Source organism: Paroedura picta, chromosome 9, assembly GCF_049243985.1.
Source record: "Paroedura picta isolate Pp20150507F chromosome 9, Ppicta_v3.0, whole genome shotgun sequence".
In the NCBI taxonomy this organism is placed as follows: Eukaryota; Metazoa; Chordata; class Lepidosauria; order Squamata; family Gekkonidae; genus Paroedura; species Paroedura picta.
Genome location: NC_135377.1, coordinates 50,705,492 through 50,733,143, shown reverse-complemented (window position 1 = coordinate 50,733,143; position 27,652 = coordinate 50,705,492). Strand labels below are relative to the sequence as shown.

The 27,652-nt window shown below is 42.0% G+C and overlaps 1 protein-coding gene across 1 annotated transcript; it reads right to left on the bottom strand.

Annotated features, from left to right (window-relative positions):
* Positions 1 to 7: 7 nt before the first annotated feature.
* On the bottom strand, positions 8 to 20,423 carry IMPA2 (inositol monophosphatase 2). The gene is made up of 8 exons (XM_077352795.1): positions 19,972 to 20,423; positions 16,365 to 16,498; positions 14,296 to 14,400; positions 12,242 to 12,287; positions 9,613 to 9,721; positions 8,663 to 8,771; positions 6,935 to 7,086; positions 8 to 5,969 (listed from the first exon to the last, which is right to left on the bottom strand). Exons 1-8 carry the CDS (start codon positions 20,074 to 20,076, stop codon positions 5,854 to 5,856), a joined length of 876 nt encoding a protein of 291 aa, XP_077208910.1. The 5' UTR covers positions 20,077 to 20,423; the 3' UTR covers positions 8 to 5,853.
* Positions 20,424 to 27,652: the final 7,229 nt, after the last annotated feature.

The following is a 27,652-nucleotide window of genomic DNA, read 5'->3' as shown; positions in this document are numbered from 1 at the left end:
GCATAAATCAAGACCGAACAAAATGTTTAATAGAAATTGCATGAATAGACAACATACAAGCACTTTTGAGCAGAAAAAACTCCATCAGTCTACTTTCCTTACAGTGAACTAGTAGTAGTCACAGAGATTTGCCGAAGTTTAATGTATTGGAAGAACAGTTGTCTTAAATTCAACTTAAAATACTGAATTAAGTTGTGCCAATTCCTAACCAATATTATGTAAGAACATTATGCTGGTTCACAGTAAAACCTATGTAGACAGTCAAACATGATAGTTTTCACCTTTACTTTGAAATAAAGTACCAGCTAATTCAACTTTTATACTGTATTACACAAGCTTGTATAAAGGATAGCACAAGTTTACAATAATTTGACTGATCAGCATCTGATCAGGTAACACATTCAAATGCAAAATTGCCCTTACATTAAAAAAAAGAAGTTACTTGTTGTACCTATGTGGTTTTTGTTACTTAGCTTTATGAAGACATTGAAGATATTGTTGGACATACATGCAGACGAAATTTGGCTCTTGCCAAGTTGCCACATGCCCTTACAAAATATATGACAAATTCACAGGCCAACCAACCAAATGCTAACTGGACACTTGCCCTTTATGCCCCCCCATGGGACAGGCACCTTTAAAAGAAAACTTAAAGCAAATGCATTTGTTCAATTAAATGCACATTTGCCTTTCCTTGAATAAAATCAGTCTCAAAGTCTCAGTGTGCTGCATGCTAGCAATCATAGGCTGAATGGAAGACAGCGGAAGGATAATCTCACCTGCTCCCTGTAGCACACTAAAGTACATTGCTTTCAGTCTGCATGAGTTCCCTAACTATTGGCTTTTTTGAATGAATGAAGACAAAGGAGGCTGCCAGGGAAATTGCTTTTGCCTGACCTCCCTCAGAAGGCTGGTAGAAAATGCATATCCAAATAAAACTTGTGTGCATATCCACAGCTTAACCTTATATCTCCTTGTACACACCCTGTCACCCCCCCCCCCAGTGCTTCAAGGCTTTTTTTTTTCTTGTGAGGGAGCTCTTTACATGTGGAGGGAGTATCTGCATCAGCATAGCATATTTCCCCCCTTTTAAAAAAAGGACAAAAGCTCCTGCATTCAAAAGCTCTGGATTATGTTCAAAACAAGAGCCTCTTGTGGCGCAGAGTGGTAAGGCAGCTGCCTGAAAGCTTTGCCCATGAGGTTGGGAGTTCGATCCCAGCAGCCGGCTCAAGGTTGACTCAGCCTTCCATCCTTCCGAGGTCGGTAAAATGAGTACCCAGCTTGCTGCTGGGGGGTAAACGGTCATGACTGGGGAAGGCACTGGCAAACCACCCCGTATTGAGTCTGCCATGAAAACGCTAGAGGGCGTCACCCCAAGGGTCAGACATGACTCGGTGCTTGCACAGGGGATACCTTTACCTTTACCTTATGTTCAAAGCCTTCAATTTTATACAAACACAAATCAGATGGTCTGATTAGCAGCATGATTTAGACACAAGTGTTGTTCCACTGAAGCCCTTAGAATATTAGTAACCATATTGATGTTCAGGATTATACTGTAAGCCAGGGGTAGTCAAACTGCGGTCCTCCAGGTGTCCATGGACTACAATCCCCATGGGGCTCATGGGAATTGTAGTCCATGGACATCTGAAAGGCCGTAGTTTGACTACCCCTACTCTAAGCTCTTGGTTATGTCACACATTTGAGAACAAATAAGTTATTTCAAGTAAAAGTACAGCAAACTCTTTCCTGCTGTCCCTGTTCAGTCCACGAGTTCCATGGTTTTAGTCCCCCTCAAACCACAGCAGTCATAGTTAAGGATGTGGTATAAAACTGATTTTAATGGAACAACTGCACTTACCCCAACTAACATGGGGAGCAAGTACTGAGTTTTCATGTACACTTGCTGGAATAGGTGTACTTGAAGATATATTTCTGAAAAGTTTTAAAAATGCAATAAATTTAGTATGTTTGATAACTGCCAGCTGGACAGGCTGCAATACTTAACCAGGAATAATTTCTAACTCAGAATTTACTTTAAAATAAATGACAATGCTGTATAATATTAATTACTAACCAGTGAATGACACAGCTTAACATGACTGAACAGATCCACTTTTTGAAAGTAATTAAGGAGAGCCAGATCTGAAGAGCATAAAGACAATAGCTATTCCTTGCTTGTATTCAGATTGGGTAAGCACAGGGGCATTCTTTCTGGAAAACCAACAAGGTGCAATAAATGCTCACAAGTTCCAAAGGGGAAAGGAACAGGACCCTGAATTAAGGACATTATGGCTAGCATCACATGTATTCTCTGCCATTAATTTGTCCAATTCTTTCTTCAAGTCATCTAAGCCACAGGACACCACCACAACTTGAGGCAGTGACTCCTATAATTATGCAGTGCTTCATCTGAGAATACATGTGCTTCAGTACAGACATGGCGTATTTTACTATTCATGGTAAGCAGTAGCATTTACGGAACTTTACCACAACACATTAGTGCTCATAACCTTGTATGAGGTAGAGATGTATACATTTCCAGATCTCAAAGTAAAATTTAACAGCAGACAGGTAATGGTGGGCAAGTTGAAATTCAGTAGTCATTATATATGGCAGTGTTCATAATATCTCACCATTAAGATGCCATTAAAGGAAATAATATACCTACAGAATCATTTTTGATGCAAACATACCTTATACAGCATGTAATCTGTACCAAATATTTAATGTTACACAATAGTACTTTTGTCTCTATATTTAGTATACCTGTTGGGAATATGGACATTCAATACTGCCTGTGTAACTTCCCAGTGGAAAAATCTTCCTACAATGTGTGTACCAACACCTTATCAGTGCTAAAAGACCAGGACTTATTAATTTTAAATGTAATGTGGTGTGCATGTGTGTGTTGGGTGATCTAAAAAAATATAAGTTCACTTACTAGAGCTAAGCATCTTTGTTCTTTGGGTCTTTATACATCTTAGCTCAAAATCACCATTAACAAATGGATTGATCACAGCTGATAAATGTACTATGGGCAATAATTATCAAATTGCAGTCATTTGTGCACAAAATTACAACCCTAACCTTCAAATCAAAGAGCCACTGTGACTTAACAGCCAAAATACTTACAGCACAAGTAGAGCTTTACTCTTCTAAGTCCACTTAAGTCATTAGGGGGGATAGCTGAGTTTAGAATGGCATTGCTGGTTAGAAATCACTAATTCCTTGCTTTCAATCTCACCTCTGCAATGAGTTCACTAGGAAGCTACAGACTAGCCACAATTTCTCAGTCTTCTCATCAGCAACAATGACATGCTGTACAAGAAGAATACTGACATGCTGTACAAGGTGGTTGTAAAGGGTACAAAGTAATGTATGGGAAGGGCTTTGAACATTCTGAAGTACTCAATAGTGCTTAGAAGTAGATGTCCAGGGAATGAACCTTCACCCAGTGAATGGGCATTTTTATTTTTCAATGTCACTTCTAAAGAACATTTTGGTTATATAATGTCATGGTTTATAATGCACTGATGGCACATTCTATCCTAATCACCTATAACCAGCAGATGATGAGTTTATTCTTTGAAAAACAAGGCAGTCAACTAATTCCTAAGATTCTTGTATCTAGTGATTACAAAATGGACATGTACAGATTTTCCATTCTCATGGATGCACGGGCTAGAGAGGCTATCATGTAAGTAGGACAGGCACAGAAGCATCTTTCTGGAAAGGAGCTGGCTGCCTTATGAACCAGAAGTTTCTGAGCAATTATTCAAATATAACACTGGCACAAGAATTAGGTATTAGCCTCCCTTTTATATACACAGACATACATAAAGGCCTCAAAAGGTTAAACTTATAAAATCGGTCCTAATCTTTAACACCTCTGTTTGTAAGGCTTTTCTTCATTCATTAGTAATGTAATAAAGATGATTTTCACATTACCATTCTAAACCAGATTTTATTCAATGTTGGCCCAATTTGGAGTACAGGGATATAAGGATGGGGGCTTTATACCGCAAATCTTCTGTGCAGTGGTCATTTCAAACAGTACAGCTTTCTCCCTCACCCTTTTTTACCATGCCATTTTTCCTTGGAGCACACCAAGGAGTCAATGCATCCCAATAGCGCTGCTTTTAACACTGAAGTGCTATATTGGTTTAGTGCTTTAGCACTCAACTTGGAATGTTTAAGAAAGAGCATGGAAGAAAAGAGTATGGCAAAAAGGGCAGGAGAAAAAGTGGCCTTGGAGGAAGCATTATGGACATTATATATTTCAGGTTTCATGGTGTTCCTAAAGGCGAGTGCCCACAAAGAAGATGCTAAGAAGAAGCTTGGTGTAATGGTTAAGAGCAATGGCCTCTAACCTGGAGAACCTGGTTTGATGCCCCACTCCTCCATATGCAGCCAGCTGTGTGACCTTAGGTTGGTCACAGTTCTCTAAGAGCCCCTGCCCCACTTACCTGACAGGGTAACCATTGTGGGGAGAAGGGAAAGTGATTGCAAGCTACTTTAAGACTCCTTCAGATAGACAAGTGGGGTATAAAAATCATCTTTTCTTCTAATTCAGAACACATCTCTCTGAATTCCAGTTTTTAAAGCAGAATTCTATTTGGTAGCAGTGTCATTGTTCTGCAAGCATCTACCTGTAGTCCAGATTAGTACATTCCAGACAAAAATATGACAGATTTCAGTTACAGCAAGGCTTATGCAGTGCCCTTTCCCCCATTTGGCTCTCAAAAATAACACATGAGACTCTATCACCCTTCAGTCTTAAAATAACATCTCCTGCAATGGGAGCCTAAAAAGCTCTGTTCTTGAATACCAGTGCTCCAAGTCTTCCTTTTCTTAATGTTTGATATACCCAATATAATTCCTTTTTGATGCATTTGGTAGCTGCAGGTTAGGTCCAGCAGTACCAGGTAGCTGCCTACCTGAATTCTCATGCTGCTCTTCCTCCAAGGACTTAGGTCAGCTCCTCCATTGTATCTGAAACAATGAGGTAGGCTATGCAGAAAGAATGACTCATGCCAAGTCACCCAGAAAGCTGAATGGAAGAGTACTGATGTAAATTAGTCCATCCCTCTAACCACCATACCACATTAACCTTCAGCCAACTTTGTGCTCAGTGCTAATGAGTTAAAAATGGTCATACCCATACAAAGCGAACAGTCAGATTCTAGAATTTGTGCCATTTAAAAACTTTTGCTACATATCATATTTCTTGAATCACTGAACAATTAAGAAAAAAGCTTTTCATCACCTAATCCGCATTACTATTAATTATGTTATTTACATAGAGGCAACACACAATTCAAAATATATGTATTGTAAGCAGTATTGTGTACCACAAAAACTACAAAATCTCACCCAATGCACATGCTTTTAAATTTATAATAGAGCTGTAAGTGTCCTCTCAAGCACTGATGGATGAGCGTGTTTTAGGCACACCATGTAAACTACTTGCTCTCTCTGTAGAACAAAATATAGTTGACCTGAGATCTGCAAAAAGTAGCATTTTGTTTTTAATTGCATTGTTACAAACAGCCTCTTCCATCTTCAGAGAAGCAGGGAACGAACTTAATCCTGAACTCCTGTGATATATTTAAGTGCAGGTGAAATAAACTTTTATTATAAAAGGAGCCAAAAAACGTACAAAATTAACAAAAAAAATTCCCTTCACCCTCCTATAATGCAAGCAAAAGCTTTTCCTAACATTTTTGACATTCCAACAGTATGAGAAAGCACACCTTTACCCATTATCCTATAAGCAAGCCTTCTTGAAGAAAAGTGAAGTAGTTCAAAGGGCAGATGCCTCAATAGTTTCAGAAATATTTAAAGTCCTTGTCAACTCTCATCGTCTCTTCCGTAGTCAATAGTCTGTATTTGTTGAGCTATAAATGCAGCCATTTCTTGGGTACCTGCAGCAATCACCCGGCATGACATTATGTCCAGAGGACCTCCTATAAAAGACAGCAATTGGATTACAGAAAATGTCACTTAAATTCATTAGCTCTGTGCAAACCTGCCCTTCCACTCAAGGCACAATTTTTCACAGGGATATAAACAATGCTGACAATTATGAGATGGAGCACAAAATAAGTGTACTGATCATAACCCTAGTCCACTGTCCACTGGGGTGTCCAGGAAGGAGCTGTCCCCCTAGTTCATCCTGTCCACAGGGGGTCCATGAAGGAGCAATATTTGAGACTATGAGTGCAATTCAATACAGACTGCAAAATAACCAGCTGCTAAATTAGGACTGGTTTCAAAGTTACAGAAATCACAGATGGGGAAAAAAACCCTTTTAAATATAATTCACTGAGCCTTAAAATATATATTTCTTCTTTCTCCTGTCTGTACAGTGTCTGCTCAGGAAGTAAGAAGTATTCTCTCTGTCATCTTGGATAATAACCTAGATCCGCTAAAACAGGTGGAAGGAGCCTGACTCTGTCATTAGCATCATCATCATCCCTCCTATGAATTAGAAAGGTGGCAACTGATGCTTGGGGCAAAATGCTTTAAGAATTCTATATGCATGCCATATACACTGTAGAGTCTGAGTTTTATGCACTATATTTAAGAGCACAATTTTCTCTTTTCCCCTCTCCTTTCAGCAAATTCTACTGTGTCCTTTCCATTAGTGGATAAATATACGTTAGGAGCCTATGTAGTTCACATTTTATGTTTGCTTTAATTTGCCTGACCACTGAAGGAGGTGGTAGTGCTGAAACGCATCTGGTCTAGGTCGCTGTTTGCTATTGGTCAAATTGATTTTACATGTCTTGTCCTATTGATTGCATTGAATTACATTGTGTAATCCACTTTGAATCTCTGTGAGAAAGACAGATTATAAATAAAGCAATAGTATGTGCTTCCTAAAGCATGAAGTCTCTACTGCTTCCGCCTAAGAGCGTACTTTGCTTACCTGAAGTGTCAATAACAACACCACCCGCCTCTCTGATAATCACAGTAGCTGCAGCCAAGTCCCAGCAATGAAGGCCAAACTGATAATAGGCATCCGCAGCGCCAGACGCTAAGTGGCAGAGTGCTAAAGTAGAACTTCCAATGACACGAATCCTGAAGTAGACAAGCAGGAAGGGGGCAGCAGAGACAGAACACAGGTGAACACAACAAAACTCTTGATAAAAGCTGCAGGCAAAACCCGTCCGTCTATGAAACAATTTTAGAAAACGTGTCCTCAGGTTTACATCATGCTATTATACCTGAACAAAGGTATACACCGATCTAGCTTCAGGACATGGTTTTTCAAGATATTGATGTAACACATATCTGACACAGCATTGGACTCCTTCATACTATTTTTATTCTATTTTTATTTATTTCTACTTCGGCTTCTATACTGCCACTCCCAAAAAGTTATCACGGCGGTTCACAACTCAAGTATAAAGCCCCATAAAACCATCATTAAAATCCCCAATTACAAAACCCTCAATGGTGACAACTCCCTCCCCTTCCCCCGCTCAACAGACCATCTGAAAATGAGGCTTAGGGGAGATCTTCCTAGGGGGAGCTTGATGATCTCAGTGAGGGCCCCCCGATCTTCCGTGCCCTGTCCTCAACTGAAGGCCTGGCAGGCCCTGCAGAACTTTGTTTTGCAGGCCCTGCAGAACTTTGAAAGCTCCGACTGGGCCCATAGCTCTCCCAGGAGCTCATTCCACAAGGAAGGGGCCAGGACTGGAAAGGCTGAGGCCTGGTGAACCTCCCTTGAGTGGAGACCTCAACAGATTCATACCCACAGAGAGTAAAGCCCTGCGAGAGGCATAAGGAAATAGGCTGTCCCCGAACTGCAGATGGCCTTAAAAGTTAACACCAAAACCTTGATGTGGGCCACAACTGGCAACCAATGCAGCTGCCTCGGCACATGCTGAATATGGGCCTTCCAAGATATTCCGCTGAGGACCCTAGCATTTTGTACCAGTTGCAATTTCTGGGTCAAGGCCAGGGGTAGACCCGTGTAGAGCAAGTTACAGAAGTCTAATCTGTAAGTGATCATTGTATGGATGACTGGAGGGGAGTCCAGGAGGCTATCCATCAGGATATAGAGCTGGGTGTCATCTGCATATTGGTGACAACCCATCCCAAAGTTCCAGATCAGCTGGGCCAGAGAGCGCATTAAGATGTTAAATAATGTGTCAGGAGAGAACCACTCCCTGAGAAACTCCACAAGGGAGTTTATAGGGCCGTGACAACTCTTCCTCAACAGCCACCCTCTGTGTCCGATCCTAGAGAAAGGAGCTCAACTACTGATGGGCTGTCCCCCAAATCCTGGCCATGGAAAGATGGCTGGCCAACAGCACGTGGCTGACCATGTCAAACACGACTGACAGATCTAACAATGTATGTGCTACTGTACAGTTTATGTATCCATATTGATATTATCTGTGCATTTCAGTTGCAACGCTTTTGTGTTGACTCCTATGTTGGAGACAGCACCAAGGAAGTACTGTGCACAACAAGCCCTGAATAGGGAAGACTAGAGTCATTGGTAACTGTCCCTAGCTACTAGAACACCTGCAAAACTTTCCACTAGGTTCATCGTATTTAAACAGATGACTATTTAAACTGAAAAGTGAAAAAATGCTGGTTTTGATTTGTTTATAAAGCACTATGAGTGTTGTAGGAAAATTCTTACCCATGAGCTTGGGCCCTGAGTAACCTCTCCATGTTACTAAGAAATAGTTTCAGTGTCCCAGGGTCTCGTTTCGGACCAATCTCTGTTAAGATCAGGGCCTTTGAAATGTCTGTAAAAATGGTATACGTATTACTTAAACAGTTTTTCCAAGTAGTATTTTTCCATTTATATTTTAACCCATTTTGAGATTTCCATAGTAAAACTCTTTTTCATGTATGTGTATACACACACAAGCTATATATTATGAAGTTTTATTCTCTCCTAAAAACAAACAAACAAACAAACAAGAAGAGCTGGCTCCTGTACCCTACTTTTTACTACCCAAAAGAGTTTCAAAACAGCTTACAATCGCCTTCCTTTCCTTTCTCCACAAGAGACGTCCTGTGAGGTAGCTGGGGCTTAAAGAACTGTGACTGGCCCATGGTCACCCAGCTGGATGCATGTGGGGGAGGAGTGGGGAATCAAACCCAGTTCTCTAGATTAGAGGCTGCCACTCTTTCTACCACACCAAGCTGGCTCTAGGACTAAGCTTAATTTCTGGTGCTCTTCTAACAGCTAAAGCAGCACACAGAACAATCCTTAGCAATAAAGGCTTTTTAAAAGGCTAGGGCATATTTTTTCTGGGTCACCTAGGGGATGCATGAGCATTAGAGACTCCTTATTTAATATAATCACATGGCAACTGTATGGATACTACTTATGCTAGAACCAGACAAAATAGTTCAATCAGCTATATATGACATTGGTCCCAAAGTAGCTAAGTCTACCATGACTTATAAAATACTGTTTTATTTAGTACATTTAAGCTGAATTATTAGGATACAGAGAAAACACAGACTTTTTACATTACCTAAGTGACAATGAAAGATGCATAGGTCTGTCTAAAACTAGCAACTACCCTCTGAAAATAAATGTTATAATTGTAGAGTAATAACAAAATTTATACCAACCTGACACTTTGGATACCTGAAGTCTTTTGTCATTACAATATGCCCCTTGACCTCTTCTACCAGTGTATAATCTCTCTTCAGTACAGTGATAAATTACTCCAAATTCAAGCTTTAAGATTTTCAGAAAGGGAAAAAAGAACATGAATGCAGCTTGTATTATATTAAGCAGATAAAATAATTCATAGACTGCAATCCTCATATGCATGTAAATAATGATAGTTTATGCGATAGATCAGTGGTCCCCAACACTTTTTATCACCAGGGACTGGTCAATGCTTGACAATTTTACTGAGGCCCGGGGGGGGGGGGTAGTCTTTTGCCGAGGAATGCTGCCGCTGCCACGTGAGCCCTGTTCCACTTGCTTTTCCGCTGGTGCCCCTGACTTCCCGCTGTCCGCTGGGGGGCGCTGCCAGCTGCAGCTGTGCAGTGCCATGCCGAGGGGGAGCCCCAGCCATGGCGGCCGCTGGAGAGCACCAAAGGTGAGCTGGCGGCAGAGTGGCAGGGCAGCCCCCGAGGCAGCAGCTGGGGAGGAGGATGAGGAGAAGCTGCGGCCCAGTACCGACTGATCTACGGACCTGTACCGGTCTCCGGACCGGGGGTTGGGGACCACTACGATAGATAACATTTATTTTAATTGCTCTAAATAGTCATATTTATTTAATAGGCAGTGAGTTGTTACATCTCTTTAAACTTTGGGATGATTCTGATTGATCACAGGGAAGTTACCTGAAAAGTGTTCCATGTTTTTCACAACAAGCAAGAGCAACTTCCACCCACTCATAGAGCTTCCAAGCCTTCACCAGGAACATACAGTGAGGACAAAGGAATGAGCAGCTCTCTCATATGCTGGCATATGAAGGATTTACAAGCTTCTGAATGGCAGCTGTTATAGTCCGTAGTTGCTTATTGTTGGGGAACACATCAACTCAGCATCCACTATTGAAATGCTAACCGGTACTAATGAGTGACACCGAATTGACCTATTTACAAATACAATGCTGGATTGTGTCTGGCCGGTTCCTCATTGGCAACCCCATTTAAAGAGCAGAATACCTGAGCAGAAAATCTGAATTTTCAAAGACCACATGTTGCTTGATGCCTATCAGGCACAATGGGAATAATTCCAAGTAGAAAAGCAGCAAGTGGAAAAGTGTTGGTGAACCTCCCCCTGCAAAGCACAATTTCTCCCCCAAGCCAAATTTGTGCTAGGTGGACCTAAGGACCAGAAATAAATTGGGGGGCGGGAAGATAAGCCTGAGCTGTGAAGGAATAGGAGTAGGGTGGGGAATCATCCCATTTGCAGCATTCTCCCTCCCACTTATTTCATACTTCAAATCATATTCATTGCCCACTTTACAGGTATTTGGCTGTGACTTCTGTTGAAGGCACATGTCTGCCACTGTTATGTGCAATTCCACTCATGGAACTGCAGGTTCATGAGGCTGCAATATACACAGGAGGATTCCTGGTGGCTAGAAAAACTAGAAGGATGAAGCCCAAGTCCATCAGATCCTGCTTGTCTCAGTCAAATTTTGTGTTAATCCAATTCTGTTCTTTGACACTGTTTTGTCCTATGTCATCACTGGGTGACACTGGTCACACTTGGATGAATTACTGTTTTATAGGCTTCCCTCAGTCTACTTTCCTTCCTGTTCTACAATATGGAGTGGAGGACAGGCGAAGAAACATATATTTTATTTTTCTACCAGTGGCCACAGCTACCATATCCCTAAAGGGCAGAGGTGGGATAGCTGACATCACCTGAAGCTTTATTCAACTGTAGACTGAGACAGGAGAAGCTCAAGGCTTTTGCTCCTATACCTGGCTCCCAAGTGAAAGATGACTGAAGTAGGGGAGGGAATAACTATTCCCCTCAAATCCTCTGCATGTTAAACCCAGTTAAAATGCTTTCATTGCTTGATCTTATTCTCCTAAGTATTCCCCCTTTAAAACTGAAATGCAGAGGCAAGGAGTTTCATGACTGAAGCAAGGATCAGACAGTGAGTGAGGAAACATGCTAAACAACACCATTCAAGACCAGCTGCCTTCAAAGGAGCTGTGGGAGGAAGTAGAAGGTTCCCTAAGCAGAAGGCTTCACATGTGCATCAAGAGTGGTGAAGGCTCATTGCAAGTTTGTACACAGCTACAGATTCTGCTTCAGTGTGCAAGGATGTAGCACTGAGGCAGGCAGTTAAGCTTATCACCCAATTAGTGTAAACCACTCAAGTGAACAACGAACACATACTTTGTTGAGGCTGCAGTGGGACTGCACTACTAAACACATTCACTTGTACCTTTAAAAAGTATATTTAATACCACATGACAAACCAATCTCTGCATTAAGGGCTCAGCTGTGATTGTGTTCTAGAAACCTGTACTTACCATTACTACTGTTAAATGTTCCCAATAATGCTATCCACAATTAATGGCATATCATAGTAAAACATTTGGTTAAATTGCACAAAACACTGAACTAATGGTTTGGATGTTAATACACAGGACATGGACTTGATTCTCATTTTCCAAAAACCATCACTGATCTGAACCTAGCCACAACCTAAAAGCCGTAACCAACATCAAGTCTATATTAGTTAAAGTTGCATTTTGACAGCATAACATTATCTTATACCTCTTGATTAACCGCGAATCCAATGCTAACAGCCACAGTTGGAAACCTGTGGAAATGAAATAAGTGGTATTTGTTAATACATTTTCCTATACACAGATCTGCAGCATCTTTACCTATTAGCAACGTTGTCCCTGGAATCCTGTTTACAGTTCCAGCCTTCATTATTTAACAAAGCTGGCACTGTCAATTTTAATCTTTTAACTACTAACAACAAAATATTTTCTTATGAAGGAGTTGAGTAACAATTTTTTCATGATCCCACAAAACAGGAAAGCAATAAATTTGTCACATCAGATGGCACAGAAAAGCAACATTGACAGGATTCACAGGAATTCACTTCATTTGAATGGTAGAATTCTGTGGAAGGAGCTGGGAGCCATTCGTATATCCATGGTACCCATCAGCCAGTGGACTTCCAATGACCAACAAGCTGTGAGAAAAAGGCAGCTGGTACTCCAGCACAAGGGCCTATCTAGCTAAATGCCTGTCCATATGGGACTGTGTCTTCAGAAAACTATTTCCACGTGTGCATTATGTACCATCAAGGTATTTCTAACTTATGGTAACAATATGAATTAATAAGCTCCAGAGTCTTCTGTCATACTCAGCCTTGCAATAAGCAAATAAGTTATGTTGTGATTTTACCCACAATGCCATCCTGATGGAGAGGATGCCAGTCCCTGTGCTCACTGGATCCAGGACAATGATGGTACCTTTAAGCCAGATTCTCAACAAGGATATTGTGATGACTCCAGAAAGATTTTGCTAATTGGGTGGGAGTTAATTAACTTTTAATCTATTTTTAAAGTTAAAAACAATTCAGGTGATATAGGCCTGTTCCAGCCCTGTTTCTGGTGCTGGGAGGGGGCACAGAGTGACACAGGCCTGCCCCAGCCCTGTTTTATTATTTAATTTTAATTTTATTATTAAATTTATATCCTGCCCCTCCCGACAAGTCGGCTTGGGGCGGCTTACAGAATAAAATGGGCTCAGTAGCTCCAATACAATAAAACAATAAAATCAACATGCTCCTCCCTAAGATATTAACAATAAAACAGTATAACAGCAACAAGATGGAGGGCAAAAATCAAAATACCTCCCAATAACTCCCCCCACTGCCCATATCCCGCCAATAGAGTGGCATATGATGTTATATACAGGCTGTCAGATGTACTTGCCACGCATCTAAGCTTGTCAGTTGACGTAGGGCAAGATGTTTCTGCAGGCTCCCACTTCAGCCTCCCTTTGGTGAAACACCACAAACTGGTAGCCAGTCTAGAGTGCTGGTATGATTCTGTTCACAAATCATCTGAGAATATTTCTGTGTTGTCACTTTCTATGCTGTGAGAGTGGCCTGATGATGTCATAACCAGTAGGCATGTCTGGGTAATGGCACATCTGATGACGTGATTTGCGGGGGCGTGACAGGAAGGTGTGGCCTGCCGACATCACTTCTGGAGTGTCTCAAAGCCTGAAGCATGTTTCAAGGGGTTCTCAACGGTAAACGAGAAGGGCTGCTTTAAGCTCTTGTGGTAGCAATTAGTGCCTCCCCACCCCCCAAGGGATTTTCCTTCTCTCTTGCAGCTTGGTGCTGCCATTGTTCTAAACATGAAACAATTGTTCACAGTCTTATTTTTGTAAGTTCATGAAGTATAATAATTAGGGAATTAGTCAAGCAGTATATACCGTATTTGCCGGCGTATAAGACGACCGGGCGTATAAGACGACCCCCCAACATTTCCACTCAAAATACAGAGTTTGTTACATTACATTACAGCACTATGGGCCACTATGGGCAGCTATGTCTATCCCAACTGAAGTGCACCCAGCGTATAAGACGACCCCCCAACTTGGAGGCATGTTTTTCAGGGGGAAAAAGTAGTCTTATACGCCAGCAAATACTGTATATGGAAAGTTGGATATGCAAAGAAATTGTAACCACGAAGCTGCTCACATGCTTCATTTGAACAGGCTGAACATAGAAAAGCATCTTACAATACGCAGAAGGTAAGAAGTGGTAGCTTTAAGTTTCACTGAATTATCCATGTATTTACCTGTGTACAAAATTGCAGGTCCCATCAACTGGATCAATAATCCAGGTAGGGCTAGCACTCAATATGCACTTTGAACCAGCAGCTGTGGCTTCTTCTGCAATGAACCTATAACACGTAGGAAGACAAAAATCAAATTAAGTTCATACTTGTTGGAGGTAAGTGTGCTTGCACCTGTTAAGAGAAAACTTCAGGTGTTGACATGTATTATTGTTCATTACTTTATACTTTATTTGGCTTTAAATGGACTTTCCACAAAAGCCATTACAAGAGGCAGGTTATAAGGAACCTATGAAAACTACCCAGAAGCAGGTGCTCAGGTGATCTGTGGGTCCTCTATACACATTTCAATGTGCTATGCAGAGGGTAACCCATGGGAAAATGGGTGTTCTTTCAAAGCAGCACAGCAAGTTCATCTCCTAATGTGAGAGATGCATCAGTTCCCTATTTTTTATGGCACTCACATATGGCATAAAGATATGCAAGTCATTTGTGTCTCTTTGCCAGCTAACATACCAGAGACTTGAACTGGAGTGTTCAATGAGCAGCCTAGTTCTCTGGTGGTCCAAGGTGGGGCAATCACAACCAATAGAAGAAGCTCCTCCCCAGAGGCAGTCAGGGTCATTAACCTTTTTGATGACTACTAGTGGAAGGGGCTTGTCCCACAAACCTCCCGGTTTTCAGCCTCATCCAGCTAGCAGACAGATGCATGTTAACTGTACTTATTAGAGCTGCGGTTCTCAACCTGGGGTTTGTGACCTGCAGGAGGGTTGATCGACCCTTTCAGGGGGGTTGCTGAGGCTGCTGCTGTGGTGGAAATGAAGAAGGATGCTGGGACTCTACTTTGGCCAGGAGCTTTCCTGTTGTTTCCTCCAAGGCAGTGGAGAGAGTCTATAACTATAGCATTCCACACCTCATCAAGAGAGGGAAGGGGAGAGATGGGATCCCCCAATCTTGCAGGTCCCCACTTGTAAAACATAATTTCTAAATCCTGGGGTCAAGAAAAAGAGCAATTTCTGAGTAAAGTTCCACCTGCAAGATTTCTGTTCTGCTCAGCTAACAACAGGTGTTGGTAACCCTCCTACACAGACTGCTGGTCTACCAAGGTCATTCCATCAGGCTTATTCATTAGCTCACTGGTTTCAACTGGAACAGGATGGGAGGAAAGATTTGTTTTTATTCCAGGCTCTTTGGAGATAGTGTGATGATTGGGTCAAGTAAATCATAAAATTGGCTTAAGTTTTCTATACAATGCAGTCTATCTTGCTAGGCTTTATTTCCCTTCCCCATGCCTTGTGTATATCTCATAATACACTATGGACTATACTGCTTGCTCACAGACTGCATCTGGCTGCTGAAGCAAATTAAAAAAATTAATACCTGCGATGCAGAAACCTTGTTCAGTAAGCATATTTGGAAGTTAGTTTTGTTACTTCTGAGTACTTGAACACTTGACTGGAACATTATTGTTTTTAAAACCCTCAATTCCTGATAAAGTTTATTCAACTTAATGGTGTGTTGCTGTGAATCTACTGATCAAACAAATTCAGTTTGGTTACATTATCACTGAGAGTTTTGCTTCAAGGTCTCAAATCTGAGAAAGGAGGACAACTCTATCAGAACAAGGCAGGTCAAGCCTTGACCAGGGCTAGTTGCAGGTTTCAGTGGGCCTTGGATTGCCCAGGAATCTCCTCCCTCCTCTGCTTGCCAGTGTGTTCCCCACTCGCACCTCCCCACCTCCCTGCCCCCTTGCCTACCTTGTCTTCTCCTACTACCCAGCCCTTGCTCATCTGATGATTTTCTAGTCCTTCCAGTGCTTGCACACCCTTTCCTGACTGTGCTGAAAGTGTGGGTGCTGGACAGGCTCACAACAAGGAGGTGCAGGGCAGCACCATTGGGCCACACAGAAGACCTAAGCCTTGGCAGATGCCCCACTTCAGGCTATGCTGATTCCAGTCCATTCTAAAGCAGATCTGCTTCCACTGATACTCCCTGAACATTCAATATCAGGATAATGTTCTGAATCTATTTCCAACTTGCCACACATCAGATAGGACCATATGCAGATATACCTGTGAGTAGGAAATTTCTCTTTCAAAGAAGAAACAATTAAGTTTTCCACAAAGTGATCCGTTTCTGTCACAAGATCTGCTGCAGACGTTTTGGTGAACACTTGCTTTTCCTCAGTGAAAGCTTTTCTAATAATCTACATAAGGGGGAAAAACACAAACACGTTATTCCAAAGGTGCTCCCCACAAACTCTCAAAATCACAAAACACTCCACTCAAGTCACCCAACAATATATACTGCAAAAGGTCTAGTTCTTAGGCTAAGACCTCTAATCTATGTCTGCCTCAAAGTTCTGAAGTGACACCTTCCTAGTATAGAAAGGAAATGACAGCGACCCTGAAAATAGAACATTGTATGCAGATACAGAGGAACAGGGCAGCTTACAGTAAATTCATAGCCAAGTTAGTAAGCAGTATGTTTTACTATTACAGTCAGCACATAACCAAAGAATGACAGGTTTTTGATTTTTTTCCTTTCAGGATACATACAGATAAATCCTCCTCTAAAGCAAAAGTAGTACTGCTATACAAATATAATGAAGAGTCTTCTTCAGAAATAACAATATGGCCCACTGAAAATTGGTATTAGGCCATTTCACTTCATGACAGCATCAGCATTTGGTTCCGAATGTATGTAGGGGTAACAAATATGAGTCAATATAAACTTGAATCTCAGGTTTCAGGTTCACAGAGAACAATTGCTAAACGAATGAACCCACTTCCTGAATACACTTTGAGATACTTGCTACATTTTGGTAAAAACAAAAACAAGAACGGACAAGGAGTTATTCATCGATGAAGAAAGATGTCAGTGAAACAAAAATAGCCAAGCATTACTCAGATTATTTTTACCTCCCAACCACCCCCATACTGCTAAAATTGTTTTCTTCTAAGCTTTTTTCATTCAGAACATGAAATAGAGGGAGAAACAAATGTAGACGAAAGAGGGCATTTCCACACATTGTGAAAAATAGCATTACGCCACCTGAGTGGCATAACGTTATATATAATCGCACCTCTCAGCCCCTCCTCACCTTTTTACCTGTTTTGCTCTTCTCTACCACCATTTTGTGCTTCTCCCCCTCTACAAAGGCTGCTGAAAATGGCAGAAGAGAGCAACGCGATTTATACACGACTCTCTTCCACCTGTCAATCAAGCCAGGCAGCCAATCCCTTTTCTCCATGCTTTAAAGTGCCCGCGATGCCCGCTGATTTTTTTCTTAAAAAATCAATTTTTCTCCGTTGAAATGCCTATGCGTCTAATCATAGATACATAGTGCTTCTATGTCACCACCACTTATGGAGTCTTGCTCCTTTTAAAAATAAATCTTGTTTCTGATTGGGGGGGGGATTTGAGAGGCATGTTTTTTTTTTTTTTTTGCCTTTGCCTGCACATTTGAGCACCTATTCGTTGCTCCAGGTAGTTCACTTAAAAATAAATTCCCATCCTGGGAGAAGGGAGGGGGTTGCAAGCGCTGGACATTGGAGACAGCACTTCTTCTCCTCCATATAGCCAGCTGTTCACTGCTCAGACGCTGCATGTTGGTGACGTTGTGTGGATGGGCCGGAATATAATGACAACAAAAGGTAAGTATCTCACTATTTTTAAAGGGTGTGGAAATCTCCACAGTTTTGTATACCTACATAGTGCCCATAAGGATAGAGGTAGAACAATCTTTAAATGAACACAGGAATTAGTGCAATACAAGGAAGGAAAGTGCCCCTTACATCACAAGATCAACACTTCTTAAAATAAATGCATCTGCTTCATAGCATCTCTGCTACTGTACAGCCTGATCCTATGCATGTTTACTGGGAAACAGTTCAGTGAGTCTTGCTTTCAAACAACTCTGCTTTTACTGAACTTGCTTGAATGTACTTCTAAATGAACACACACGATTGTGCTCCACATTACCCAAGCACATCAGCAAATAACTGGAGATCCACAAGTCAAATCCAACCCCCCCCATCCGCAACCACCAGCTGCCACACTGCCTATTTAATCTACCGTTAAAAACAAGCCATTTAATCCCAAACAAGTTTCTTATTCAGGAGGAGGAAGGAAGTGGCAGAACACCCAAGAAGTGCTGTCCACTCCCTACCCTTCCCAGGACAAATGTTTCAAGGATTTTCAGCAGCTGCCCAGTACATCAGTGACAGCAAGACAACTAACAATCAGTAGCTAGTTGGTCTCTCATCCCTGAATTAGGCTGCCATAGCAATTAATAATTTTCACTTTCCCTTCTATATATCTTGCCAGACAACGATATTTGGACCCCTATTAACCAACCATGAATCATATTTACACAAAGGGGCATCACATCAAATTATATGGCAATTTCATAGCCGTGTAAATTTGGAACACGCTACTCTGCTGTGATGCAATGAGGTAATTTTTTAAAAACCTGTAGTTCCTTGGTTTAGAAATCAGACAAATTAAGACCAATTAAAGCAGGAAGCCTTCAAAATTATAATACATATATACAAGGTATAAAGGAAAAGGTTTCTTGAACTTATTTGGAATAAACATCCAGTAAAATCTGATGTCTTATATCTTGAGACACCAGAATGCTTTATTAATACTCCGGAATGAAAGCAGAACAATGGAGACCAGAGTGCCCCTAAGAATATATGCTCTAATTGTAGATACGCAAGAACCACTAATGGTCAGTGAGTTGGGGGAAAGTACTGTTCATTCTTAAGAATATTCCCTTTGCTATTCTTACATTTCAAGACAGAGCATCCACAGTCAAAATAAATTGCGTCAGTTCTACATAAAAAGAAAATCTACATATACATGAAGGCATATCTTATTCTAACTGTATAATTTGGACTTTTAAATTAAATGTTGCAGCTTGCCCAACCTCCAAAAAATAGATTTTGCACAAATAGATACAGCTCCACAAAGTCAGTTTACTGAAATATTCAACGTTGGCAAAGAAAAAAACTGAACAAAGTACACAGACCTATACTGCAACTGAACTGAATGAAAACATAATCTTGCCATTCAACACAATGAAATGCAGCATTTCCTTTGCCATATCCTATGATGTCCCATCAAAACGAACAGACCACACTCACAAAATAATGGGCCAACATTTCATAAGTGTGCTTGTGTGAGGTCCTAGAACACTTTTCCTGTGGGCTACTTTAAAATCAAGTACCAGGCACTTGTGATTCCTGCTTCGTTTTACTTGAGGTGGCCAAATCTCTCCATCCACTCTTTCAACCAGGCCCTCTCCCTCTCCTAACCCCTTTCTTGACCTCCAAAGGAATACACAACCGGGAGGCCTCTCATGCTTGCCAGTAGGAAGACCCATTCAAGGGAAGGCTGCCTGCTTCCGAGTAGACATGCATCGGGTAGGGCTGGCAAGGCGACCCGCCAAACTTCCAAAACTTTCCACCTGAGAACCGCACACAGCTCAGAGCTCTTGGGTGCCAACGCTCCCGCCATGCCCCTCCCTTTGCGCGAGGAGACAACTGGACTCCACAACACTCGCCCCCCCCCCTCCGGCAAAAAGCTGGCAGGGTCTCCGGCTGGGCGGCCGGGGTCTCGCGCCAAGAGCCCAGCGGCCAGGAGGCTGGGACGAAGCACGTCGCCCCGACTCACCTGTCCCGCCCGCAGCGCCAACTGCACCGCCAGCTCCACGCACTCCTTCCAGGGGTCATCTGCTGCTGCTGGTGCGGCCGCCCCCTGCTCCCCGCCGGGCTTCATGGCAGCCCTCCTCCCGCGCTCTCTTCGCCTCCCGCCGGGGCCGCCCCCGGACCACCGCTCGGCCGCCGCTGCCCAGGAGCCACGCGCTCTGCTGCCGCCCGCTCCAGCCTCACGAGGCGCGCCTTCCTCGCCCCGCTGCGGAGGCTCCTCCGGCCGCCTCCCGCCTCTTCCTTGCGCGGCTCCTCTCGCTTCTCCGCGGCGTTGAGTGACTCCCAGACCCCGCCTCGGCACCGCCTCCTCGGCCGGAGTGACGGCCCTTTCCACCCATGCAAGGCGGGAAGCCGCCCAGCAACTCAAAGCCCGCTCGCCCGCTGCTAATTTTAGGAAGTCTTTGCAGGCTGCCTGGCTGGGCCTTGAAGGAGAACTCAAGGGTGGGGGTAGGGGAAGCTGCCCGCGCGTCAGCCCCGAAGACTTCCGAGGATCTCGCGCGCGCGCCCCCCTCCCCAAGATGTTGCGCTTCCCCACCAGCGCTATTTCTGCAAAGCATCTCCAAACATGACCTCCGATGTGCAGACATAGCTTTGGGGCCACCCCTAGCTCCGGCATTCAGCATTCCTGTTCCCATTTCTACGGACAGGGCGGTCAGCTTCAGAAAACTGGCGAGGATGGGAATTCAGTTCCCCTAGGAACAGGGCTTTGGACCATCGACCGGATGGGTTGACTGGATAGGTGATTCTTCCAGTATGCATACGGGACATTTATCCAACCGCGGGAGCGTAAACTGTGTGTGCGTGTGTGAGGGATGACGAAGGGGCTTGAGCCCCCTCCCCGTTTGGCCGGAAGGGGCTCAGCTCCCCCTCCCCTGCCAAATCACATTGACAAATCACAGGAGGGACTTAGTTATAATGGCAGCTGAGGCGCAGGGCTGCACTCCCCTCCTGCTGTATCCATTAGGGGAAGGGCAGTGGAAAGTTAATATCTTAGTTGTTTGTGTTGTGATTGGTCTGTTCAGTGGAGAAGAAGGAAAACATCTGTGTAAACTAATATCAGAATTAGCTAGACTTATCAAAATAGGCCTTACCATATCTGTTTGCTCCTGCATCTCAGAAAAGTCATTCTCATGCCTCTGTAGAAAAAAGACATTTCTAAGATCAAGCATGAAACAGACAAAGCTCAATCATGTGGCTCTTCTTCATGGGCATGAGTAAACCTTGCAGGAAATTGATCTTAATGTTATAGTTAGTAAATTAGTTCAAAGATGATCAATTAGAACCAACACAGTGTCATTTAAGTACAGTTTTTTTTAAGTGTAACCTTGACAAGTGTATTGTACTTATAGAAGGCAATCTGAATAGGGAATTGGGAAGGATAGGTGGGATATGGCAGGAGAGGATGCTTGTGGGAGCAGGACTAACAGGGGATTAGGAGAAAAAATGATTGTACAGTAATTTTTTAAAATGTAAATAAACAGTTCACATTGTTATTTAAAACTGAAGTTCATTAGTTGAAACCAGAGGTGTTCTACAAGTTGAACCTAGAGAGAAAGAATGGACTCTGCACAGGAATGTAATAATTTCCCATTAACTATTTTATGTTATTTTAATAATAATTTGTTCAGAATCTCTGTGGTTTTAAGGTGGAATTCTTGGGAGTGTGCTAAGAAAGTAAGGTATATAAGATCCTAGGTGGCATAACTGTGAGTTTTCTTTGGAGTCATGACTGTGAGCACTCTTCTGAATTGCCTCAAAATGTGTTTGTACCAGGTTATGAGTTTGAAGTGAGAAGATAGCTATTTGAAATCTATATATTTCCCCTCCCTAAATCCCCCATGGCCCCACCTTCATAGGCTGCTCCCTGTGATGTCACTATAATGCAACTGATCCTCTGGCCTGGCCTGTGTTTACACTCATGATTAACTTCACAAGCCTGAAGTGATTGACTACATGGATGTGCAAAGTTTGTGTTTTGGTCATTAAAGAACAAATGAGTTCATTCACATTTGGACCACCCCCTCCTGCTTGCTTTCTTCAGTAAGAATTCATTTCTATGGTTTCAGAGTCCAAGGTAAATAATTGTTACTTATAGGTAGGTGGAGTTGGCCTGATCTGGATGTTCAAACCAGCCCATTCTCATCAGATCTTAGAAGCTACGTAAAGTTGGCCCCGGTTAGTATCGGGATGGGAGACCACCCAGGAAGCCCAGCGTTATGACACAGAGGCAAACAATAGTAGACTACCTCTGAATGTCTCTTGACTTGAATACTTGAAGATCATATGTTGTTATGCTGCTCAGTTTGCAAAGCAACTATTATGAATACTCAGTGCACAGAAAATGTCATGTGTTGAGATGATCATGTGATTGTTCTGGCATACACAGAATTCAGGTTCCAGCCACATTATGCTCTGTTCAAAATGTGGGTTAATCAGTAGGGTGCCAATGTGAAGGAAGTCTGCAAGTTATCACTTTGGTCATGCAGAAGACTTCAGCAGACTCAAAAATAAATACTAGTAACACACAAAAAAGTCTTTGAGCACCCAAAAGACTTAACAGGTTTGTTGGAACCTAGCCATTGTGTGTTGAAGTCCACCATCAGAAACATGAAATGAAGCTTCAGCCAGAAGAATCACATTGCGGAATCATATATACACCAGGAGAGGAGTGAGCCATGCAAGAGGTATTGATTTGTGTTACATAAAACATAAGATAAGTGAAGTGACCACTCATCCTTAACCGCTCCTGCAGAGCGGATTAAATAAAAGGGTAAGGGCACCTTGGGAGGAGTTAGGGCGGGACCTGTCCGGGATAAAAACTCAGAGGGACAAAAAGTGAAGGGGCTTCAAATTCTATGAGTCATTTAGATCACTTCCTTTTCAAAGCATTTGGAATCTTTGTGGGGAACTTCCAATTTTTACAACTGTTACATCAAAAAATATTTTTGACAGTGTTATGTTGACCTCAAATTCACAAGCCATAAACAGATAATGAAACCTAAATTCTTCTAAGAAGTTCCTGTACATTTTAGTTTAATCATTTCAAAAGTATTCTGATGAAAATATCATGACCATTGGGACAGTAGTAATACTGCAAGACTTTGTATTCCAGTCTTTGCCTCACTTGGGTGGCTTCTGCACAGAGTTTTTGTCTTAACAGCAACCCAAATATGCTTTTGCTCACTTGGGGAAAACTTGAGTGAGAAGGTACAGGCTTATTTGTCAGTTTAAAAAACAATATTGGTTGTGGGTATATTGTTCTAACATTTTAATATTTGTACTTCAGATTTCAAACCCCCCTGAGAAAAAATCCTGCCAGAGGCAGGAAAAGAACAAATAAGGAGGAAGTCTGTGCAGAAGCTTCATTGCCCCATGAATGCCTTTGCACGGAGAGCAAAACAGGGAACAGCTGCCATGCAGAAGTTGTCCTAAAAAGCCAACTGTAGTGTGATTCTTAAGGATTTTTGACATTGTGATGTGCTCCAATCTTCTAACTGCCAAATTACTGTTTCCTATTTAAAGAAGTTAACTAAAAATAGCTTCAGTCTGATGAAAGTGAAATTGTTCTGATCGGGTATGTTGTTTTTAAGTGCTTCTTTTCAAAGTCACACTCTAACCAGGATCATTGCAGACTCTAACTTTTGTAGAATGGATGTTTTATATTCTAATTTATATAGAAATTTCAGCTTCTCTGCTTCCACAAAATCAGCACTGTAATCATGGACAGACTTCTCGTTTAAACTGACATGACAATCATGCTTGCATCCTGTGGTATGAGAGCCTGCTGTGTACAAAGAAACAATGCCAGTTTTATGTGCCATCTGGACTCCATGATATTTGACTCAGCTCTCCAATAATAACAATAATGAAAAAGATCCCAAGGTCACATAAAGTCAAAACATTAGTAAGCTGAAATTGATGTTATCCATGGCCAGTGACTGATTCTCCCAAAGAAACTACATTATACAAAATTTGCCATAGTTACTCTCTGTTATCATCCTGTGTTACCAGCAATCTGTGTTACCAGCTCTTAGCCTGGGGTTCTTGGCCGAGCAATTAGAATCAGTAGATTATATTTCCCTAGTAGTTGCACTGCTTAGAAGTTACAATGGACCTCCAGGACACTCATCCCATCATCTGCAGTGAGTGTGACATGATTGCCTTCCTTCCAGAAGACAAGATAGACTACATCTGCCCCAAGTGTAAGCTGGTAAGAACCCAGTTGTACTCCTTTAAGTGTATTAGTAAGTCTGCAGTCCTATACATATTTACTGGGAATAAGCCCAATAGCTCAGGATCAGTAAAAATACTGTTTTGCATACCTTACTTTCCTAGCAGCAAGAAATCAGACGTAGCACTTAATAAGGTTGGTCCCTTTTGCAGGATTACCTGATTACTTATTTAGGTAATCAGATGTAGCACTTAATAAGGTTGGTCCCTTTTGCAGGAGAGAGTACTAAGGACCTATGGTATTGTGTGTATGTGTGTGTGTGTTTTTTGCTTTGTTTACAAATATATACAAGTGGGGCCAAATGTAGGCATCAAAGCATTCTTACAGGGCAGCATATCTACTACACCACATGAAATTTCAAGAGGGATTCTGTATCACAAGGTGCTTCATTCTGCTCACACCCATGTCTTTTCTGCTTCCTTATCTGTCCCTGTAAGGATCTGAACTGTGGTTCCTTTACAGACATACACCTGCCTCCTCCCTTTAGTTTTGAGGGAGCAGATCACCTTTTCTAAGCTCTTATGAGAGGAACAGTTGTCATCTTGGTCCCCAGCTGCCCTTTTAACCCCCTTCACCTTTTCCTCAATGCAGGATCAGCCTAAAGCATCCATAAGTATCTATCTAACCACCGCTAAAAGACCACCAGTAAGTTGCCCAAGAAGACGAGTGCATTTGTGAAATCATTCCCATTTACCCTCTTCATAAACTTTGCAGATGATTTCCAAGTGAAAGAAACGATGCCAGTCCTAAGAACCACATAGTTCAGGCCAAAGTTGTTGCAGATGCTAGCAGGATCTAGACTACATTGTTCCACTGCAAAATGCCAAGACTTCATTAACTTGAAATTGGTGTTGACAAGCTATTTAGGTAATTTATTGATTCCCAAACATAGGATAGTTTTCACTATCACCTGTCTTCATGTTTTTTCTTCTGCTTTATCTTCTAATGGTGTCCCACTTCATGAGTGATTATCCTGTTGTGCTATTAGGGAAGCTGAATTGCTTGGACATGTGCTGCACTACTCCTTCTATGATAATTGTAGACACATGTTACACTCATTCTGCCCAAAATCCTGAGAAATTGGAGGAATTGTATTCTTCCTTTCTTCTAGCAGACTCCAATTCTGGACCCTTGGAAAAAATGGCTAGATGCTGCTGCCAAAATCTACTGAGGTAGAAGGCTGACCTAGTGCTACATATTTGCCATTAGTGTGTGTCTTAATGTAAGGTTGTATATATATTCTTACAAATAATCTATGTATATTTTATTCTGCTGGTCTATGACTGTAATGAATTATTTATTGATTTAGACTACATGTTAAATACTGTGTTATGTCTAATGCTAAGCCTGGTGTTTGTCACAGTCTTCAGAATACACACAGGCAATGGCAATGAATCAAATATCACATACAGGTCAGGGCCTTTTACCAATAACCTAGCACTCCTTCTCCTGTCTTGAGCTACTCTCTGCTTTTGTCTTTAACACTCTGCTGGCTTAGAAGACCCTGGAGGTGAGAAATTATATGTCCCTTTATCCCTAGCCAGAATGAGCAGCCCTCATCATTTCCTGAGGCTTCTTTTGCTGGTTCTGACTTTAACTTGAGCTGCTCAGACAGGCATTTCACTGGTGCAGTTCTTGTTTCACCCATCTCCTCATTGTCAGAGGAAGAGACAGCTGGCCGATGCACAACACACTGTATCTCCCCCTCATGAAGACATTTGCTTACAGACAGACACAATCTTTTGATCTCACTGCAAATAGCTGGGATTATACCAAATGGTCTCAAAGTGAAGCATCCATTGCAAAATACATGCTGCACTGACTACAGGGGAAGATTGCATCATGTGCTTTCCATGAAACTATGTACCTATCTGATCAACATCCTGTATAGTAAACAGGAAAGGATTAACTAGACTCTCAGATAATGAATTGAACTCCCATACATGGCAAGTCACCTCAGCAAACACTTTGGTTCTCTGTAGAAAAAGATAAAACTCCTGCATGCTACAGAGCAACAGGTTCCAGCAACAGTATTAATCTGTTCAGTCACAATCTGAGCCTGGTAGAAGAGTCACACCTGGAGGATTCTCCTTCTGCCCCATCCAGATCCAAACAAATGACACAGTTCTGCAGTGACCTGGAGGGTTATTTCTGCCCTCCCCAATGGAAGGAATAATTCCAACATGTCATTAAACAATACACCAACATACTACAATCATAGAAAGACTCATCATGGATCCCCCAGATAGATGAACCCGGAGTTGCTTTTCTATACTGAGCATTTCTGTTATCATGCTCAGGCTGATACTGTGGACAAGCAACGTTGCTTGCCCTATACTCCCAACATTGCACAACATAGTGTGGCAATGACATCCTTGTCAAAAAGGCTGATAAAGTCCTGTGGTGGTCATGATCAAATTTGATACAGACACTACCTTACACAGGCTTCCTTGCAACTTGAAGAAACTTCCTGCAGGGGTACAGAAACGGAACTTCACAGACATGCCATAGCAGTCTTGGTTAAGAGTCTCCTGTTGACTACCTATAACCATAAAACGTGGAATCTTGCATCCAGATATGTCACAAACTGACTGTTAGCTGTATAACCTTTTCCTCATCCATGACTATTTTAGACTGGAGGGATCCGTCTACATTTTCTAGTCAACAGAACTGTCATACCCGCAGTTTGCCAACATATTCATGACAGATTTAGAACAATGTTTCCTTAGAACCTGTCCTAAAAAGCTGTTCTTTATTTTAAATTAATTGATGGCATTTTGACCATCTGGATTGCTTAAAAGAGGCCTTTGAGAATGTTTACAAGGACTTTAACAATTTCCACCTCACCCTGAATCTGATCTAGGCTATGAAAGGGATCCAGTTTCTGGACAGACTGACAAAGTAAGGTTGGAGTTTCTGGCTACAGGATAGACTCAGAAGGGAAAACAACAGAACACCACTGGTTGTTATCTACAGCCCACAGCTAAAATCTGTCTAACACATTATCATGGATCTACAACTTCTCATTATTATTATTATTTTATTTTTCTTCTAATGGGATAGTTGGGTAAAATGGTCCTTGCTCACAGACCCCTAGCCTGAAGCAATGACTCAGCTTTAAGATTTGAACACCCAAGGTGAAATACAAACACAGGTTCTAGTGCCTACAGTGCTAATTTTATCCTCATGTCCACCCAACGGACACTATCACAGCATTTAATATTATAATCAAGAGTTCATTAACTTATCCTTTGACATGTGTGTTACCATGTGTCAGTAATGTCTATCTTCCATTTATGCTAAACTGAAACTGGACAGTATCTGTACACAAAAAGAAACAGACTCAAAGAAAACATTAAAAATAGAAACACCCAGAAACCACTGGAGGAGCATTTCAGTCTATCCAGGCATTCAC

What these genes read in the sequence shown, in the direction of transcription:
- IMPA2 (XM_077352795.1), bottom strand. Translation starts at nt 20,076, where the DNA reads ATGAAGCCCGGCGGGGAGCAGGGGGCGGCCGCACCAGCAGCAGCAGAT. An exon ending in GATTCGCGGTTAATCAAGAG is followed by an intron (nt 9,722 to 12,241) that starts GTATAAGATAAT and finishes AAAATCTTAAAG; the next exon opens with CTTGAATTTGGAGTAATTTA. An exon ending in TCAGGTATCCAAAGTGTCAG is followed by an intron (nt 8,772 to 9,612) that starts GTTGGTATAAAT and finishes CCATTTTTACAG; the next exon opens with ACATTTCAAAGGCCCTGATC.